The 20,784-nt window shown below is 45.1% G+C and overlaps 1 protein-coding gene across 1 annotated transcript in view; it reads right to left on the bottom strand.

The window, feature by feature from the left end:
• Window positions 1–20,784, bottom strand: part of Gadl1 (glutamate decarboxylase like 1) — a 171,537-nt gene that overhangs the window by 112,954 nt on the left and 37,799 nt on the right. Inside the window, exons 3-9 of the mRNA XM_050126562.1 lie at window positions 20,647–20,773; window positions 17,897–17,987; window positions 13,781–13,887; window positions 12,935–13,050; window positions 6,539–6,618; window positions 6,351–6,405; window positions 872–988 (exon numbers count right to left, since the gene is read on the bottom strand). Of these exons, the coding sequence (XP_049982519.1) occupies window positions 872–988; window positions 6,351–6,405; window positions 6,539–6,618; window positions 12,935–13,050; window positions 13,781–13,887; window positions 17,897–17,987; window positions 20,647–20,773 (693 nt within the window). The remainder of the gene's footprint in view (window positions 1–871; window positions 989–6,350; window positions 6,406–6,538; window positions 6,619–12,934; window positions 13,051–13,780; window positions 13,888–17,896; window positions 17,988–20,646; window positions 20,774–20,784) is intronic.

Raw genomic sequence — 20,784 nt, 5'->3', positions numbered from 1 at the left:
GACTTATGAAATGAAATTAGAAAAAAATCTAGCCCTTTAAGTTAGAAAATTATGAAGAACATAAATTACATCAATTTCCCTCAAACAATTATCTATTACGAATCCAGCTAAAACCTGCTTTAATTAAGACATGTAATTATGCAATGTAGGATAGGTTTTTTTTTTCAGTTTCTCACTGATTAGAATCATATAATTTTATAGCCAGAAGATATTTTCTCCAGCTTTATCAGCCATGTCCCCCTGCAACTGAAGCAACTGCAAACACAGAGCTGAGCACAATGAAGATGATGTGGATTAGAACACAAATCACAGCATCCTGGTTTCACTGGCGCTGTTCCCCTAGCATTGCACTACTTTGTTGACTTAGAGGACCAAAAGGATGGCTCATGGGAAAGGAGAACATTCCAGGCAATACAGAGAACAAAATCAAAACAGATCGGAGTTCTTAGAATCTTTGGGAAGCCGTAAAGAAATGGCATGTTTGTTTCCCAAGTGAGATGTGAGAAGCACAGCTGAACGTAGGAAGCGTCTACATCCTGAGAGTAGGAGAAGCTGGGATGGCAGGAGAAGCTGGGAATGTTGGAGAAACTGGGAAGGTAGGAGAAGCTGGGAAGGTAGGAGAAGCTGGGACGGCAGGAGAAGCTGGGAATGTTGGAGAAACTGGGAAGGTAGGAGAAGCTGGGAAGGTAGGAGAAGCTGGGACGGCAGGAGAAACTGGGAAGGTAGGAGAATTTGAGAAGGTGGGAGAAAATGGGAAGGTAGGATAAGCTGGGAAGGTAGGAGAAACTGGGCAGGTAGGAGAAGTTGAGAAGGTAGGAGAAACTAGGAAGAACTTGGAAGTTAGACAGACTGGACACACAGACGAACTTACATCCACATGGAGCCAGAGACCATGCCTCTCACAGACCTCAGCAATCTCATCCAGGGGGTCGAAGGCACCCAGCACGGTGGTACCAGAAGTGGCACAGACAAGAAATGGTACAGCCCCCTGAAGAAAGAAGCCAATCACAAAGAAAAGTGTCAACATCATTGTGAAATACACCCTGTTGTAAGCTGGTGAACACAGGGGTTATGCATCCGGAGACAAACAGGGCCGCTTTGGAGGTCATAGTAGATTCAGTGAGAGTTTGGACACCCATACTGTGTGACCTCTGGTCATTATAAATATGTTGAGCACAGTGAGAAAATGCTATAACTTGATCCTCCATTGGTCCAGATCAATGGCTAGAATCAAGATTATCACTGTCAGTTTTTGTCGGTTGCATTCTGTCTGTCAGGTTTACGCTCTGGTGACAGCCCAGTTCCAAAGTGGTCAAACCCACTGGTAGTGATGAAATGTCATTGTTTGGGCTTTGAGCTTCCTGATTGCTCTTGAGGAAAGAGCTTGGGCTTCTATAGGGCCTGCATTGCCCCCTCTCACCAAAATAAGTAGAGTCAGGACTGGTAGGCAAAATTCCAGCCCTAGGGGTGAACCATGTAGGCGTGTCTACTTGTCTAAGTAAATATAGCTGCCAGGCAAAGATAAAATGAAGTATAGACACAGAACAAGCTGTGAACAGAGAGAAGAGGCAGTCTCACAGGGAGGGTTGTCCATATGGGGACAGCCATGACTAGGTTCACGGGATATGGTGGGAAAGAGGACCTGCCTCATCTCTGTCTTGGTACCCTCCTCACACAGCTGATGCCTGCATCTTGTAAACTGAGCAGATGTCAGTGGACCATGGGCAAGAAAGGGAGATCATGGGCATAACACAGTGATGAAACACAATCCAAGCAAGTTATCCATGTATGCTGTACATACCAGCAGGCTTCATGCCCATCAGGTAAAGGAACGGGAGAAACGGGATGCTTCCAAACATATCAATGCCAGCATGGTGGCAGAGGTGTGTTACTTACTGTGGCAGAGACAACTTACAGACCACTGTGATACTGTGGGACTCTAGGGTTTCAAAACACTTGAGGAATAAGATACTCCTACCATTTTATTTCCTCTGAACTTTGTTTTGCTCTCTTTAGCTCAGAGCTGATTTCCCCTCAGTTTTATAGTGAAGTTCATTGCTATTGCAACAGAGTCTTAGCTCCTTACACGCCGTAGGCACCTGTGTTTGAACCAAACTTACTACAGTTTAACTGACCTTTTGACAGAAAGATGTTATTTCCCAATGGAAAGTGGGGCAGAGCAAAGCCACTGGGTCCCATATCCCCCAACTGAGATGCCCAGGAGTCAGAGTGACATCACAGAATGAATCCAGTTGCCATCAGGGGAGACATCTGGTCTACCCCAACCCTTTCAGAGCCAGGCCAGAAGGTGACAGAGCCCCCACTGAGGAACCATGAGCTTGGGTAATTCTTCCCTGTACTCAACCACAATTGATTAAGTCTTTATCATGTCAGTGACCTAAACAGAATGAGAACAGAGTCACATCAATCATTCAAAGCAATGCACAAAAAGTTATTTGCTAAAAACTGTTTCAGGTAGCTTTATTGGTGTGCTCTTCCCCATAAATTGTATGATGCTCTGGCAATCATGAGCAAACACCTGTGTATGCTAGTAGAAGATTCTAAGGGGTTCTCTTTCCCTATCAAATCACATGTTTTTAATAGTCCCGGAAATCACAAGTGTGTGTGTGTGTGTGTGTGTGTGTGTGTGTGTGGATTTAGCCTTCCTGTGTTTTTCCTTCATCCTTTCTTGTCCTTACCTACAAAGTTCAGGGAAGCAGTATTGATTGCATGCTGCCTGAGAGTTTGTAGTCCATAAGAAAGTTTGTCACTTCAAACACTCATGCTCAAAACTCCCTCAGAAATATTCAGTGGTCCCGCTCGCTGGGCTGGTCAATAACTACTTAGCTGGTGCCCTGCAGTTTGCACTGTCTCTGTAATGGTGTCAAGCAAAGGCCACTATCTAAAAGGTGTCCTAATAGGTTGTCATGGCTCAGAGAGTTCAGCCCCAGCACAAAAACCCATGCTGATGCTCAGCTGCCCGGGTCTGAAGTAATAAGAATGAAACACAGACAGGCAGGTCTGAGCCACAAAGTCTCCCATCATGTGGTGTTGTCTCCAAATGGATGCAGGCTTGGTTGCTGGTGAATCCGTGCCCATGCAGACACGGACATCAAAGGAAACTGGGCAGAGAGACACCAGCATTTCCCTGCTGCCCTCCTTCTCAATGTGCCTGAAGCAATTTTCACTTTTCAAAAACTTCTGTTCTCGGGTTCTCAACTCCAGAATTATGGCAGCTTCTTATACTTGGGGTGTCAAAACAAGCCAAAAAAAATTGTGGAAAAGAAAATGATTACAATGGAATCAAACCAACTATGTTAGAAATATGAGTTGCTAATGACACTAACACAGGAGGCTGTGTCTAAGGGAGGGCAGAAAATGATCTCAGAATATTGAGGATTGGTAAATCAGGCAAAACAAGGAAATGTTTATCCTTCTAGCCTGGGAAAATCGTCTCCTTGGGGAGACTAAGTAGTGGTGAAGAAGCAGTTTTGTTTGTGGTAGACAGCCTGCCAAAGAGTGAGGAAGGAGTGGGAGAGTCAGTCCCAAAGTCACCTAAGGAAGGACTGCTCCAGCCAGTGCTCAGCAGAACAGTCAAATCCAAGAGGTGGGGGCACTGGGGGGAGGGGGAGGAAGACTTGATAGTGGATGGGTGGACCCCAGAAATACTAAGCTCCATTGACCAATGTCATCTATCGCAGAAGGAGGCAGGGGCATCTCCCCAAGGAAGGACAAAATGTAAAATTTGGAAATAAATTCTACTTGAATCCCATGGAGGTAAGTAAGCACCACATTACAGGAGACACAAGAAGAGATGGTGCAGAGGAGAATCGGTCTCTCTGTCTCAGTGCGAGCTACCTATGGACATGAATGCTTCCCCACATCAAGTCAGAGCATAAAATTAGAGGAAGAAGAAGCTATGGATTAGCAAAAAAAAATTTTTGAACTAGCAAGCCATATTTCCTTTATTAAGAAACAATTTCAAAGTAAATATGAGATTTATACATAGTGGAATACAAATCACTCTATAGCATACATGGTTTAAGGAATATTTTCTAAGTGAAATAAGCCAATGACAGAAGGGAAAATACAATATGCTGTCACTAGTATATTGAACTCAGAGCAATGAGACTCATAGAGTCAAGGAACAGAGTGGTGTGACCAGAAGCTGGCATATGTGGAAATGAGGAGGTGATGGACAAAGAATAGAATAGGTGCTTAGTCCTTACAGGAAGAAAATGTCTCCAAGGATGATGCCTATAACTAATAAATATGTAGTATACATGCCATTATTACTAACTGAATTGCTGATGTGCTTATCATAAAGTTAATAAGTACTTGAGATACTAGGTGTGCTGATTAGCTTCATCGAATCACATTATATTAACAATTATCCCATCTTAAGCTGGAGAGGTGGCTCAGTGCATAAGACCACTACTTGCACCAGGATGAAGGTCTGAGTTCAGACTCTAGCATTCCTTTTTTTTCCCTTTTTAAATTTATTTTTTAAAACTTTATCTGACCACCAACCATATATAATATAGCAACCTTATGTGAATTTTTCCTTAAACAAAGAAAGCCATTGTTTTTTTAAGTAAAGGGAAATTTTTAATATAGACTGAATATTTGATTATAGTAAGTGATTACCTTTAAATATAATCATAGTACTAGTTAAAAGGTAAGAGTGCTACTATACTTTACAGCTATACGTAGCTATTTATGGATCAATGAAACAATGCCAGAGGTTTGGGTCTGACAGACTTTGATGTGGTGGAAGTGGTGGGTGGCGGTGGGAGAGAAAGTGAACTATCTCAGTGAGTGCTGAGTCTGCATGATGAGTGGTCAGAGGCAGGCTACCTCTGCTCTGAAAATGTCTGAGGCCATCTACAATAGAAAATCTAAAAGAATACAGATGGATGGATGGATGGATAGATAGATAGATAGATAGATAGATAGACAGATAGATAGGTATATAGATAGATAGAGACAGAGAGAGGGAGGAAAGTGAGAGGGAAAGGAAGGATTGGGGAAAAGAACAGAATGGAAGGGAAGAGGAACAGGTGGCTTGAGAAAGCAAGGGAAGGAAGAAGGATATGACCTGTGCATGCAGGATGCTCAGCACCCACAGCCGTTGAGCATGCTTAGCATCATCAAAGCTCCTTTCAACAGGAACTTGGGTAGGAAAGGGTGAAAGTAAATCTAAAAGGAAGTATCTGAGGTTCATAGTAAGAAAAGAAAACAAATAAATGAAGAAAACGACAAAACAAAACAAATACCTGACAGCATTTTGGAGACTTTTACCCAAAGCGAGAGTGTGACAATGTGAACCCCCAGGCAATGCTTGTGTCTACACAGTATGAAGATGTTAATTAGATAGGTATGTGTAGGTTTGAGGATGCGCATCTGAAGATAATGCATCTACAATAAAAACAGACCTTTAAGTATGGACTCCAAGGCCAGCAAGATGACTCAGAGAATAAAGATACCTGCTGCCAGGCCTGAAAGTCTAAGCTTGATCCCCAGAACCCACATGTTGAAAGGAGAGAACCAGTTCTCAAAAGCTGTCCTCTGATCTCCCTATGTGAACCATGACATGCACCTTCTCCCCTCCAAATAAACAAAACGTAACTTTAAAAATTTGTAGTATAAACTCTGGGCCACATATAATAATTTAGCATACCCCAGGTGAAGTAGTTTTATGAAATTTGAATAGATGAGGGTAGCAGCAGAGATATAATGTTAAGGCTTAAAGTAACGAATGTATCCATCTTCAAGTGCTAACACCTATGAGAATAGACCATTTGCATAAAACACCTGTTTAAAGCAGTCTATAGCTCCATTAGCAGTGGGCGGAAAGGAGGGTCAAATGGGAGGAAACAGTAGAAAGATAATAGAGGTGCCCCGAAGTATTTGGACCCAGGAAGTAATCAGGTGAACATAGCAGCCAGACACATTTTCAGAATTCTGCGTCAAGGTCAGCCTTGCCGGGTCACGGCAAGTAAGCATGGCCAGGTTTTCTCTATTTAAGCAGTTCAGGAAGATAGAACGTTCTAGCATAGAAGTGCTAGACCAAGCAATCCTGAAAATGAGGGCAGGGAGAGATGGAGACCCGCCCCCACAACTCTACAGACACCACAGACATGCCTGTTTGAGCCCAAGAATGTGGAGAGCCGGGCCCCAGGAAACAGAACGTGTGTAAGACCGCTGACAAGTTCTCTTCGTTAACCGCAGCGCACGCTCTTCTCTCACTGGCTGGTAGAACGCTGCTGGTGGTCTGCATCATCTCCGAATGCTCTGCCTCGTAGGCAGATGCCTGCCCCACCCGCTTCTCTTCCATCTCTCAGTCTTACCTCTTGTCTCGCTTGCCCAATTCGTCTCTCCAGTTCCTCGGGTATCATTTTACCTCTGGGGGATACAGAGTTAAAAGACATTCATTTATGACAGGTCTTAACAGGCCACAGAAGTGCTTACAGATAGCAGGGTTCCTTCCCTCCACCCACGACCTCCACCCACGAGGCTTCTACCCCGTCCTTGTTACCTTCCATCCGTTTCCACAAAGTACACGTTCTGAGTGCCAATCCCAAGGAAGGAAGCCGCTTTCTTCATGGAGTAATGGCACTGAATTCAAGGGGGAGGGGGAAGGGAGAGCGATGACCGCAGAGCACGGAACATGTATTATTTATTATCTAAACCACAGTGTGTCTTTATGCCGTAGCGCAATCTTTGGAACATGATTGCATAGGAGAGAAAAGAAAATGAACTGAGCTGCTTAATGGAATGGCAGAGACCCCTGACTTCAGGGTCAAGAAGGTGACACTTTTGGAACTTTAAATAAATAATGAACTCTTGAAGACTGGGTTTGCCAAGCCAGAAAGCACCATGTCAATAAAGCCTATGCTACCAGCTTGTTACAGAAAGAAACAGGTTAACATGTGAACCCGGCTTAATGCATGACACAAACATGGCCCCTGGAGGCTCTTGGCATCTGTAGGATTAAGAAAAGCTTCTATTGATACTTCTGTCATGGGTGAGCTCGTGGAAGCTTAAAACCTAGTCTACCGACAACTAGAAACCCTCTGAGGAGAGACAAGATACCGCCTCAAAAGGAACAAACTTTTTTGCTTAACTGTTTCCTAGGGAAAACATGATGGGGTTAGAAGCAGAGCTCAGACTCTTGACCAGTTCTTAACAGGGAGAGCAAGGCTGAAATTAGACCTATAGGAATATGGCTGACATCACATGAACCAAAGTGAGGCTGGGAGGCAACAAGTGTGCTCCATCATGGCAAAAATGAGGTCCATGTTGGTTTGCCAGGTGTAGCCTATTTCTTATTGACAAACACTGACAAGGCTGGAGACAGTTAAGCTTCTACCTTTACCACTCAAAGCCTACAACACAATTAGCATGCAGGCATTGAAGATGCTGTTCTTTGTGTATGAAGGGGGACAGGTGGTCAATTCATTTTTTTTATGCCAGAAAAAGGCGATAAGGAACATTATTGTCAAAAAAAAGTTGCTTTAATTTGTAAGGATGAGTACATTAAAAGAATAGTCATGCCTTCACACTCAACTTGATATATTCCCTCAAATGTGGTAATTTTTCCCTCCTTTTGTCAAATGGGAAGTTCTTTTTTTAAAACCCTGTAAAAATAAAATGCAGAAGGAGTCATGCCACCAGGAAAAATGGGCCCATCCTAAATAATTAATTTCCAAATATCAAGCAGGACACATCCCAAGTGCCTGCAGGATGCATTTATTTCAGGGTGTCACAGAACATATGCATATCGGACGGCAATAATGTACATTAAAAAATGTAATTAATGTCTACTGGCTACAGCAGTCGGGTGGCTGGAGGTAGCGGGCCTGCTGTAACTAAGGTGATACAGCCAGGGTGAATTATTTCTCACCAGAGATGAGGGCTCTGCCAGCCCAACAGCTATTGATTTCCTAATGATAAATGCTAGCCTGCCCCCAGCGACGTGTGGCTGGAAGGAAAGCCATAACCCCCTCCCCATGAGAAACAGCACACTGTCTCCAACTAAACAAAATCCAGAACAAAGGTCACGGAGTTAACGCCCAGAACATTGGGGCCAGGAACAAACCAGTATCACCCTCAAATACAGAGGAACAGATTTTGTGTGTGTGTGTGTGTGTGTGTGTGTGTGTGTGTGTGTGTGTGTACGACATTTGGGAGTTTTGGAGAAGGGTCCCAGAAGCGGAGAAAACAAATATAATGGCACTTCAGATATGTTGACTAGTTGAGGGGGAAGGGAAACCCATGGCATGATCTGAGAACTAATAACTGCACGTTTAAGTAAACGGTGGTTGTTCCCATGACTAGCCAAAGATAAATCGGCATTCTAAAACCCAGACTCCCCACGGGCTTTGTAAATCCACAGAAGGCATCCCCACCCCAGCAGGTATCAGTTTCCATGAAGGTGAAGCAACAGTCGAGTGCCAACATGAAAGTCAGCCCTGAGCTGAAGCTGTGCTTTCTGGGTCTTGCGAGGATGCTTTTTCCGTGACCTTGGATGTTTTCTTTGTGATCTTGGCTTTCAGGATGAATTGTGATTTCACCTTGGTGTGTGCTGTGTCCTGAATACGATGGGTCTAGCACTGACTAATTTGATGCTCACATTTTCAGGTAAGGAGGGGAGAGTTTATCAGTGTTATCCTTTCAGGGAGGGAGAGCAGAAATATTCTGAAGATTTCTCCAAGATCGTAAAATTAGACCCATTCCTAATGGTGCCAGGCTCCACCAAGATGGATGACCTTCACTCTCCACACTGTCTAAAAGGGCACTTGTTTTCCTGGGATCCACCCCATTCCAGCTCAGGGCGTGTTATGTACAAACACGCCTCTGAACAAAAACATTCCCTTAAGGCTCAGGAAGTACATAAGGGAAACCAACAAGACCCAGAGAGTTCCTGAAACTTAGGAGACTCATAAGGTCCCTCTTCAAAGTTATAAGAGCACCGATTGTTGCCGGAAGAAGAGACTCTATGGATAGCTGAGTCACCTGACAGCCAGCCCCAGGGAGTCAGCTTCCACGAGTCCCACCTTGCTGGGCTGACTTTTCAGATGCTGCTGTCTTTGGGGCATGCATGCACCTGGATGCAACACCTTACCCACCACCTATGCCCCTTTAAGTAACCTCAGGAAGTCCACTAGTTCACCATCCAGACTATGTGGCGTTGTGTCTTTGCTGTGTCATATGTGCCCTATCTGGGGTGGGTAGCTGTTCATTCTTACATTCCAGACAAATAGCTCACCAGGGAAGCCCTAAGGTGCAAGGCTGAAGGAGGACCAGTCTGAGACAAGCATCCTACAATCTCACTCTTCCCTAGTGCTAACCATGCTTAGGAAGAACAGCCTGGAAGTTAAGGGGTTTAGTTGGCCCTCGTCTTGTAGTGCCAGACAATGATCTCTGTTTTGTGTTGGTTCTAAAAATAATTTGCTCTGCTCGTAAACCTCAAAACCCCATGATCACTGTGCACTCAAGACACTCGCAGCCAAGTTCTAACCAAGTCACAACGCTTAAATTTCATGACTTCTCCCCAAATGTCTGTCTCCTTTCCTTTGATCTCCTTGTAGCACTGGAGAGGATATTGTGGTCGTGGTGATAGCTCAGGAGTCTACCATGATGGTCTTGCTGGTAAATAGCAAAAGGTGAATTACAGACAGAAAGGAGAGTGTGCAGAAACACCTTCTGTGCTAGATATTCACATTCCATAACCCAAGGCACAAGAGAAGTGGCCAGTGTGAAAATAAGAAAGAAACTGATTGAACCACGAAGAGACTGTGGGCTGCTGAGTGTCCTCTAACGAAACTAAGAGCAATCAACGATGTGCAACCAATGACTCTCCTAAGCCTTGAGAGCTTGCCTCAACACAACGTTGAGTAATTCTGTTTCCTAACTAAACAGTGGGCTGGATTGTTATAATTACCAATAAAGGAGTGGTCATTAAAATGGAAATTAAAGCAATGCAGATGCTCTGACCCCAAGCGGGGAAAGGAAGAAGCTGTGAGTAGCATCAGGGTGGAATGGTTGACTTTATGAACAACTCGAGGCAAAAGCAAGCTCATGCAGATGAGGTTTATATCCTGTTTTTGGTTTTCTGGACCTGATTTCTGCTGGCATGCCAGCCACCCATGCCTCCTTGGAGGCTTGGAAGACCATTACTTAGTTCTGATGTCATAACAAGTTAAGAACCCAGTGTCTTTTCATCCCTTCACCTGGACTACCCATCATCCCCATCGGCATCTTTGTTCTCAGCCTCTATCAAACCTCTTCCTTTTTCTGGGGCATCTCTTCCATAAAAAGACTAGTAAAAAAAAGTGTTAAACCAAGTGAGGATGGAGAATGAGGAAAGGCATGGAGCAGAAGGCAGGAGCAGGCCTCCATCAGCCCGGCCAGGAAATGAAACTGCACCGTATCTCCAAGGACTTGGGTCTCTAAGTCTCAAATAGAGTGGGCTGTAACAGAGGAAGGGGAACCCTGTGCCACAATAATTCCAGGTGCATAAGTGCTCCCACAGTTCCAGACATCCTCCTCTGCCTCGGGAAGACACAGCTTATGAAGAACCACAGTGCCCAAGGTGAGATGCAGATGGTGAGGTACCACCCAGGTGAGCCTTCAAAGGGGCCTGCCTCCCTGGCTCCTGCTCTCCTGTCAGTGAAGAGTTTAGCTTCCCAGAGCTGAAGGCAGGAGGAAAACACTGCGCTTGACTGGAAGTCACAGGCCATGCTCAGATTTTACTTCCTTTCTTTTCCTTGTTGTTGTTCCCATTTTAAGTAGGATAAAAAGTAACAAGTCTCCTCTTGAGGTTTTCCTACATGCTTTGTTTGGGCGGGTCTTGCTCCTCCACCCCTCCCCACCCACTCTTACCCTTCCAGGCCTAATATTCCACTTTCCTCTTCCAAGTCACCTGTGTTTGTGTCCTGCTTGTCTAACCTTGGAAGCTAAGCAAAGCCAGGCCTGGTAAGTACTTGGATGGGAGGCCACCTCAAGCTTTTGACAGAATAGCTATTGGTCCTGACCTAGGAATGAACAAAGGTTCCCACAGGAAAAACGCAGAAGTAGAATACAGGGGGACAGGCCTCTTTCAGACAAGACTGCCCTTCATCTGGACCATCTTTTTCTAACCATCTCACTGGGGCTGGATCTTTCTCCTCCCATTGATAATGGCTACTTCTTCTAATGTGGGGCAGATCCCACTTTACAGGCAATAACCCATTCAGTCTTTGCAAGCATCTACTCTTTGACAAACACTGTATGGCTGTTGGGTTGCCTTCATGGGTCCATTGCTCAGGGAGCCCTGCTCCAGATACTTTTCAAGGAGACCTTGAACTCAACATCAGATTCTGCCTTTTCTGCCTTTGGATCAGGGTCCAAGATGCATCTGGCTTTGCTACAAAAATGAGTCCAGACTGAGAATGCACAGGTTCTGACTCTAGAACTCGGCGGCTGGCATGTTCCCAGCTTTCTCAGGGAGGGGATTGCACTGCCTGTTAGAATACACTGTGCACAGGGCTCACAGGGTAGAGAGGGGTCACTGGGACCACCCCACTGGGCCACCCCTGTACCAGCCATGTCAAAGAGCCCAGCCATGAACGGCAAAACCTGCCAGGTGGAGAGAGACTTAGAATTGGTCACACAGCTGCAGTTTCAGACTGCTGGATTTGGGGGTAAGTTGAGGCAAAAAGCAACTGATGCACTGTTTTACAAATCAGGAAAGCAAAGCCCAGAGGTGACAACCACCTTTGCTAAGGTCACTCTGATAATTTGTGCTGGAGACTGGGATCAAACCTGGGTGGCCTAGTTCAACATCCATGTACTCAACCACACCCTTCCCGTGTACCTCAGGGAACAGAGAGATAAGATGTGAGAACTCTGGCGACACAGGATTGTATGTGTGTGTCACTGTATGTCCATCTCTCTGTGTGTGTGCATGTGATTGTATGTGTGTTTCACTGTATGTCCGTCTCTCTGTGTGTGCATGTGATTGTATATGTGTGTGCGTGCGTGTGGGATTGTGGTCCAAATGACATCAGTTGTTACTGAATTCCCTGCCTTTCTCTCCACCTTGGAAAGAAAGATAGAAACCCCTTACACCACTCAATCAAAGCAATGTTGCTAGGAATTGTAAGCAGAGAACACATCTGACACCAGTCATGACCTGAGTTCCAATAAAGCAAGATACTCAAGGCAAAGATTCACAGAGAGAAAGAGAGAATTGGCCCTTCAAATGAAATCTGTGTACACACACACGTGAGCACACACACGCATGCACACACACACGTGCACACACATGTGCACACACACACCCCTTGCTGTGTCCATTTACTCCTGTGCATATGCACATGTGGTTAGTGCTGACCACTAGATAAGCCTTCAGGGGACTTGTCCCTGGAGAGGATAGCAGCTATTAACTTCATCCAGGAGTGGGGTCCTGGCAGATCTCCCCCATCTACATTAATCGCAACTGATGTTGTCATGCTGAAGGTCTTGTCTAGCCAATTATACTGTTGAGATTTCATGGGTGCAGCTCCCTGTTAGATGTAGGAGACGTGGTCTATGGCAGACATCCTGGTCCTCTGGCCTTTACAATCTTTCCACCCCTTCCACGATGCCCCTGGAGCCCGAGGTATAAGGGTTGTGGTAGGTAGATGTGTATTTATTGGTTATGGGCACCCTGTGGTTAGACTATAAACTTTAAATGAGGTTGATGTACCAAAACTGAGCGGCCAGGAGTCATCAAACCAGAATAATCTGATTTTCCTTTGAAAATAAAATGATACATCATACGTAGGCATAAATCAATCATATGTAGATAGGATAAAAATCACAACAGGAGTCCTCAGGCAAATGAACCCTCTTGACTAACACATTCTCAAGAAGAAAAATGAACCCAGCATCAAAAATAATGCTTTACCTCTGCCGATGTGAAAAGGATTAATCTTGGCAAACCAGACAGGCCCTTCTCCTTAACATCAGGGTAATATCTGTATCTAGCTAAATTCATTGCACACATATTGGACACCGAGCCACCTGAAAAGACAAGATTTAAATGTCACATTTACAGCATGAAGTCTTAACACCCACAGAAGCAAATAGACAGGGGAACAATGGACAGCTAGGACTACCCTTGTCTAAGAAAAATTCACTGTGAGAGTCACCCAAACACCCCGAGTGTCCCATCCATACTCTCCTGGATGTCTGTAATTTCTGAGCTTTTTATCTCAGAGAAGAGGGAAATTTAGGTCCATCCTTTTTGCTTAAGACTTTTTTTTTTTTTTTCCAAACTAAAACTTTCAATCTTTGGGCCTGAACTTAGAAGGAGCATCCAAAGCTGTGTTGTTTACAACATCCTGTCTGTGACTCTGTCTGTCACCTCTCTGGTGAAACTGAAATGGAAACACATGCTCGTCTTCAGCCCTAGAAAAACTCTGTAGAATAAACCTAGATGGTTTGGAAACCTGCAGAAACATTGCCTGACAAACATAGAGGATGGAGAAGTATCTCTGTAAACTCCCAGCAGCTGAGGAATTCCTTCGTGCTAGCTAAAAGCCTTAAGTGTAGCTATGTAAGTCCTAAATTGTAGACATCTCATTTGCCAAGTATGCATTTATGCAAATTTCAATCATGCTATGAGAAGGTGTCAGCTCCATGGTAAGTCAACTTTCTGGTCATGTGCGAGTCTGCAATGAGAGGTCCCCAACTGAATAGAAGTTTAGATGCTCCAAGTGGAAGGGTGATGGAGGTCGCCAAAGGTACTCACCTGGATTAAATATTCCATCCCCTTCTTTCCAGCCAACACATTCAATCATTTTCTTCAGAACCGCCTCTTCCACTAACAGAAACACTGGGGACACCTCATACGTATAACTAGACAGATATAAAAAACACTTCACTTCTATGACTAGAGTCAAAACATCCCTTTGGGGTCCCGAGAGAAATGCACAGAGAGAGGTCCTGAAACCCAATGGCTGCCAAGTGGAGGAAGTCTCTGCAGATCTATCCCTTGGACCTGGAGAAGTCTCCAGCGGAGATACAGCTAGTCATGCTTAAATGTCCATAGCTGGTAGCCTTATGCCAGCTACTTCAGGAACCTTCAGTTCCACGAGTGGAGAAGAGGGCTGAGTATCATCTGTGTGTCGGCCATGAGAAATGTTTGGATACTTAGGATGCTGGCTGTTGATGCTAACTAAAGAGAAGATATCATCTGGGTATCCATATTTGTCTGGGTCATTACCATGAGTACACTGTCTGCACATGGGGGCTCTGCATCCTGAACATGGCTTCTTCTGCCATGATAGCTATACCTGCACAGATATAAAGCGTCCTATGAGTATCTCTCATTGTGTGATGGTTTTACTGATCTGATTTCCTGCTCTAGCCTGGGTACCGTCATCAGAGAGCCTTGCTATGGTGACCTTCACCTCAGCTGAAGGAGCTGCCTTACAGCTCCCCGGGGCTCTCTGTGGTTCTACCCTTGATGCCCGGTCCTTGTAGAGATTTCTCTGGGGTTAGTGGAGATTGTCACTGAGCCTGTGTGACAGTCTGACTTGCATCCTTGACCCTCCCTGCTCTTTCCTCACTCTCCAGTCCCTCATGATGATCCCATGTGCTTAATAACCACCTGACCTGTGCACTCCAGCCAGAGTAGCTCCCCAGTTCCAGAGCAGTGCCCCAAACTCCATCAACTATGGTGCCTTGTTATGTACTGTGTAAGTATCTTCTTTCTCCAGATAACCGAGTGGCTGAATATCCCCAGCCTCCTTTATAATTAGGTGACTGCGTTAAATTGCATCTGAATAAATGTATACTCTAATATATAGGCTAAGTAGATGTGTCTAAATTTCCAATTGTAGAATTATTATTTTTTTTGATGCAACTATTTTAACATCGGGAGGGGACAGTTCTGGAACAAAGGCAAAAGAACCAAATGCCTACTGTGTGTCAAGCACTCTACAGGTGTTGGGTTCTTGTGAACATAAGACAGGCTAAATTTCCAGCCATGGTGTGAAATCAGTTCACACGCACACAGAATGTGTGAAAGGCTGTATATAGGAGCTGAAACATGGATAAAAATAATCACTCAATTTGTTGTAAATCTATTCCTGAAAATTAGATCAACTCTATACTGGCAATGGGCTTGCAGATGGAGGAGGGGTACAGACACACAGGAGGTGGACACATGGTGAGAGGGTAGTTCAGTAGGGCAGCAGTATTCACATCATAGACCTCTAGATGTGCCAGGTTGAATAACTCAAGTAAGGAGATATAGAATTCTGGCAAGAGAGAGCTGAAGAGTGAAACTCAGTTGTTCTTTCTGATGATCTACTCCTGAGTCTTCCACCCCAGAGCCCAGTGCCTACGTCTGCCCTCTGTGGAGCCACCGTCATGGCCATGACGTCACCCCACATCTATATCAGCAATCCAGGAACTGTCAGCCTTTGCCTTGGTTATCATCTGTTCAACGCCACACTGTACTGGACACACCCTTTTCCGTGGCTCCCACACCTACACTCTGGGCTCACCCTCTTCCCTCCCTCCATTATGGTTGAGTCTCTCCTTCTTAACAATTAAAGGCTAGATATATATCTATATATCTGTTCCCAAGGTCCTGAGTCCCCTTCTCTCCTCACTCCGTTTGCCCTCGAGATGTGGTTTTCCACCCTGACTGCTCCCTGAAGCCACTAAGCCCGCACAGCATAGGCATCTCCTTAGTCTGTGTGGAAGCCAGGGGTCCTCAAGTTAATTCCAAGTGGGAATCACCAGCTCGGGGAACCTCATCCATGCCCACCATTTAACCACTTTTCCTCCCCTCTCCCCACCTCTTTCACATTTACACCTCTTAAAATCCATATCAGAATTCCAGACCCAGAGATCTCTTAGTGTGCCTCACTATCTTAACGTCCTTGCGGCTGTGAAGGCCCACACCTGAAGTGGAAATTTCGGCATTGCCTCATCCACTACAATGTTGAAAACTGATGCTCTCATCCCGTGTTTGGTACCATTTAATAACACAGCTGTGAACCCACCACAAAGGCTGGGGCTTAGGCATTAGCTAAGAAATCTCTTCCTAAGCCTCATTTCCAAGATCTAACACTTATCCACCCCTTTATATGTATGTCATCTTCTAAGTGTGTGTACATATGTGTATAACTAACCTGTGTGTGCAGATACACATGGGCATGTACACATGTGTTTGAGAAGGCTAAAGGTGGATTTGGGGACAAGGTTTCTCACAGGGACCTGGGATTGCCCTTATGCCTATGTCGACTGGTCACGGAAGGCCAGGGATTCATCTCCCTCCACCTTCTCAGTGCTGGGACTACAAGCGGGTCCTCACACTTGTCTACCAAGCACTGCCATGGTGGAGCCCTGGATTCAGGCTTTGTCTTTGCAACCGGCTTTCCCCAGTTCTTTCCACTTCCACTTCAGCTGGAGTCCAAACTGCTACCATCTCTCCTTTGGCAAAGGAAATACCGTCTTAATTCATTTTATCTAGTCTGCTTTGATGCTTGAACGTGTGTGTGTGTGTGTGTGTGTGTGTGTGTGTGTGTGGTATAATGAGCACATGGAGACCAGAGGACAATCTCTCCATATTCATCCTCTCCTTCCACTTTGAGACATCCCAGCTTAACCCATATTGGCCCAGTAGTTTCTGGAGATTGTCTTGCCCCTCCCTTCCATTTCCCACAGAAGCACTGGGTTCTAGACATTTGTGTTACTGCATCTGGCTTTTGTGTGAGTTCAGAGACTCTGAACAATTCAGGTTGACAAGCTTCCCCACTGAGTCATCTCCCCATTCCTCAGCAAAAAAAATTTTTTAGACTGCAAATGTCACCAAATAATGTTGACTTGCAAGAGCTTCCTATGTATGTGCAATGATTCATAAGCATGTTCCACAAGGTCAACATGTTTCTTCTCTTGGTCTCTCTGGTCTTGTCTCCTGCTATAAACCCCGTCACTCTGTCGGCTACCCCCACACTGACCTTTCCACATAGAGTGGCCGGCTGCCTCCCACCACAGGACCCTTATACATGCTGTTCTCACTGTGGCACGCTGCCTCCCACCACTTGGAACATGTCCCTCTGAACTTCACAGGGTTAACTCTTACCCACCCTTCTCTTAGCCGTCCCCTCTTCTCAGTGACTTTCCTGGGATTAACTAGGAAACCTTCCTCCATTTATGTTAATAGTCTCTCACCTGTCTCTCAAGGATGAGTTTGAATTTTACATCCATCCACATTAAGGTAATTTAGTACGTGTCTTTCTTTCACCAGACTGTCATTTCTAAGGATGGCATCAAAAGTAGGTGTGTGTGTGTGTGTGTGTGTGTGTGTGTGTGTATGTGTGTCTCTCTCTGTGTGTGTGTATCTAAATTAGTGCACAGCATTGGCCATGGTTCCTCAGGAGTCATCCACTTGTTTGAGGCAGGATCTCTCACTGGCCTAGAGTTCACCAAGTAGGCCAGGCAGACCTCCCATGTCTGGCTCCCAGAGCTAGGATGACAAGCCTGTGTCAGTATCCTGATTGGGTTCTGAGGGCCCTACTTAGGTCCTCATGCTGGTGAGGCAAGCGCTTTCCCAACTGAGTCAAGCCCTTGGCCCAAGGCTTGTTTCTATTCTGTCTCTAATAGATAGCACAGACATGACTTCTTAGTGGAGAGCTGCTGTGCCAGATGTCTCCCATTTGATTGATAGGCATGCCCGGCATTATCTCTTAGCTCCACCTGCAGAAAACACCTCCTCCAATACGGCTTGGAGTCCTAGGACTATGACATTTCTAATGGTTAGACTTCACAAAACAAATCATTACAGTGAAATTTATGAAACCAACTTCCAGAGTTACCATCCATCGCTCGCCGCCAGCCGCCCGGTACTTACATGCTTGGGTTCAGAGCTTCTGTTAGAATCCGGGCCGCCAAGGAGTAGTAGTCAAGGCCAGCGTACAACTGGTTAAAAAACCTTGGATGGTCTGTAAATGGAAAAGAAAGTACTTCCTTACACAGCAATGGCGTGCCAGTGGCTCCTGCGGGCTAGGAGAGCAGCTGGCCGCATAAAGGTTAGCACAGTGTGGTTCCACTTAAAGGGCAATCAGCATCGACATCTGTAGAATGGAGGTACGGTTTTGGTACCTCAAGGAGGGGCTTTTTAACTGGCAGGGGTACAAGGGGCCTCTGGGGTCTAGAAATGGTTTGAGCTTCCTCTGGCTATAAGCTGAGTGAGCCATATTTATATACCTTATTACATGGAATTAATTACACTTCAATTTTACAAATACTTAACATAGATACAAGGAAAAGTGTTGAAGCTCCATTTCTGCGTGTGCATTTGTGTACATATTCATGTGTGTATGTATGTGTGTGCATAAATGTGTTTGTGCTCTTATAGGTCAGAGATTGGCAGCGGGTATCTTTCTCAGTTTTTCTCCACTTTCCTTTTAAGATAGGGTCTCTTATTCAACCTCACGTTTGTCCACTCAGCTAGGCTGGCTGGCCAGGGTGGATGTGAGATCCACCGGTCTCTGTGTCCCAGAGCTGGGATTATGGGTGTGTGGAGCCTCACCTGGCTTTTTAACATGGGATCCAGGAGGGCGGAACTCTAGGCACCAGGCTCGCACAGCAAGCCTGTTATCAGAGGCAATGTATGTCCACCCGTGACGGGCTTTGGCGTAACTCTTTCTCCAAGACAAGCTTTCTCAGTAAAACTGGAGAGATTTAGAGCTTCGCTTTAACCTCCGTTCACTTCTGCCATCCACATCCACCCAAGCCCTGGAGAAATGTGTCTTAGCACCGTCCCTCCGAGTGTCACAACCTCCAAATGTCCGCCTACAGTGACAGTCCAGGAGTGGCCTTTCTGTTCCTCCTGCTACACAGCTTGTCTGGCGTGAAGCAGATGGGGTACCAGCTGTGACTCAGTTCTGACACTTCCAGATTCAACCACTTCAAAGGCCATCTCTTTAAAACTCCATCATGGAGTCAGAACTTCCTGTCTAGTCTTTCCCCCACCCCCTCCTTCCCCCTCTCCCTCCCTCCCTCCCTCCCTCCATATCTCTCTCCACCTTTAAAAGGTCTCCTAAAAACCCCAGCTTTCCAAGTGTGAATATTCGCACCAAGCGCCAGGCTAACTGGCTCCACATTCTTAGGTGTGAGAAGCACAGCATGACACAAAACACAAGGGCAGGGGCCTTTCTAATTTGGAATATGTGGGAAACTGGTTTGGTTTTAGAATTTAATGTGCCCCCCCCCTTCAACCATGGGTTCCATAAAGAAAACCCAAATGGAAGCAAACGCCTTTCCAAGCATGGAAAACTGCCTCTGATGGGCAGAGACAACCAGACATCGCTACAAGTAATTTTAATAGGATTTTTTTTAAAGTTCTGTGTTAATTTATGATTGATTTCCATGGCAACATTATGGAAAATACACAGTAAATTGAAAACAATCTGTGGCATTAAATGTCACTCTAGACTTCTGACAGGAGCTATAATAATGAAGCAGGCATTCCTGCTTAGGAAATTCTGAGTTTTAGATATATGCACCAGGCTTTCCCAAGGGAACTTAATCCAATTATTTTTAGCCAGGATTTTATGGCGTTCTTTCCACTAAATTTAGTCCAATGTCAGAATTCGCAGTGCATAATGCCTGTGGAGATTAAGACTCCAGATTACCTCCTTAGCACAGCGAGATGTGCGTATTTCAAAAATCAGCCCGCCCCCCACTTTGAAACCTCTTCATTCGTCCTGTAGTAACAATCAAACTGCTTTTACTGACACAATGCCACTGTTTACTGAAAGCCACGATAGTGATGGCAGTCATGTGAAAATCACAACAAAACCTGACATTTGGGAGGGTTTCTTTTTCTTTTTTTTTTTTTTTTTTTTTTTTTTTTTTTTTTTTTTTTTTTTTTTTTTTTACTTTACTGAGTCTCAAAAACTCAGTCTCAAAGTAGCCTAGGCTAGCCTTGAACTCACTACGTAGCTGAGGATGACCCTGAACTCCTGATCTTCCTACTGCCCTCTGAGTGCTGGGATTGCAGCTGTGCACCACTCTGCCTGGTTACGCAATTCTGGGAAGAATCCAAGGCCTTGTGCGTGCTGGGCGAGCGCTCAACCACCAGGGCTATATCCACAACCATGGTAGTTCTCTTAGGTCTACCTAAAGGTTTTCATTCTGACAGATTTGATCATATGAGTTGGTAATTAGCAGTTGCCAAGAGTAAACCAACATATAAATAAGCTTTTAAACTTTTATTTCTATTTTCCTCCTCCTCTTCCTCCTCCTACTTTTTGCATACTCCAGGCCACAGAAAAAAGAATTCAAGTCCTGTAACACAGTCATACAATCACAATAACTTGCCAGTTTAATAACTAATTCATAGGAACTTTAGTACATCATCTTGGCTACAAATGGAGGATGGACTTTGACAAGGGAGAGTCAGTGTTTACAGGGTTCTGACTTGAACAGATTCACTATCAAGTCTTTGATCTTGAAGACAAATCTTCAGTAGGGATTAAAGGGACCCATATAGAAATCTACCTCAGAGCCATGATTCCTCTGACCCAGGTCTCCTGTTCCTTGGACATTGGCACCATTGCTTTCACTAAGAACATCAGGGACATGACAGGGCCTTACTGGTTTTGACGCTGAAGTGAATGACATCTTGGCAGAGTTTCAGCAGCTTGTCCTGTGACTCTCCTGTGTCCCTCATCTCCAGATCCAGGAGCTGCCTCAGCTGCTCAGGGGGCTGCCACTCACACACCTGGAGATTGA

The sequence above is a fragment of the Alexandromys fortis genome, unplaced genomic scaffold (genome assembly GCF_014885135.2).
Source record: "Alexandromys fortis isolate MF-2015 unplaced genomic scaffold, M_Fortis_MF-2015_v1.1 scaffold_269, whole genome shotgun sequence".
In the NCBI taxonomy this organism is placed as follows: Eukaryota; Metazoa; Chordata; class Mammalia; order Rodentia; family Cricetidae; genus Alexandromys; species Alexandromys fortis.
Note: the sequence above shows the minus strand (reverse complement) of the source record. Positions and strands in the feature narration are given on the sequence as shown.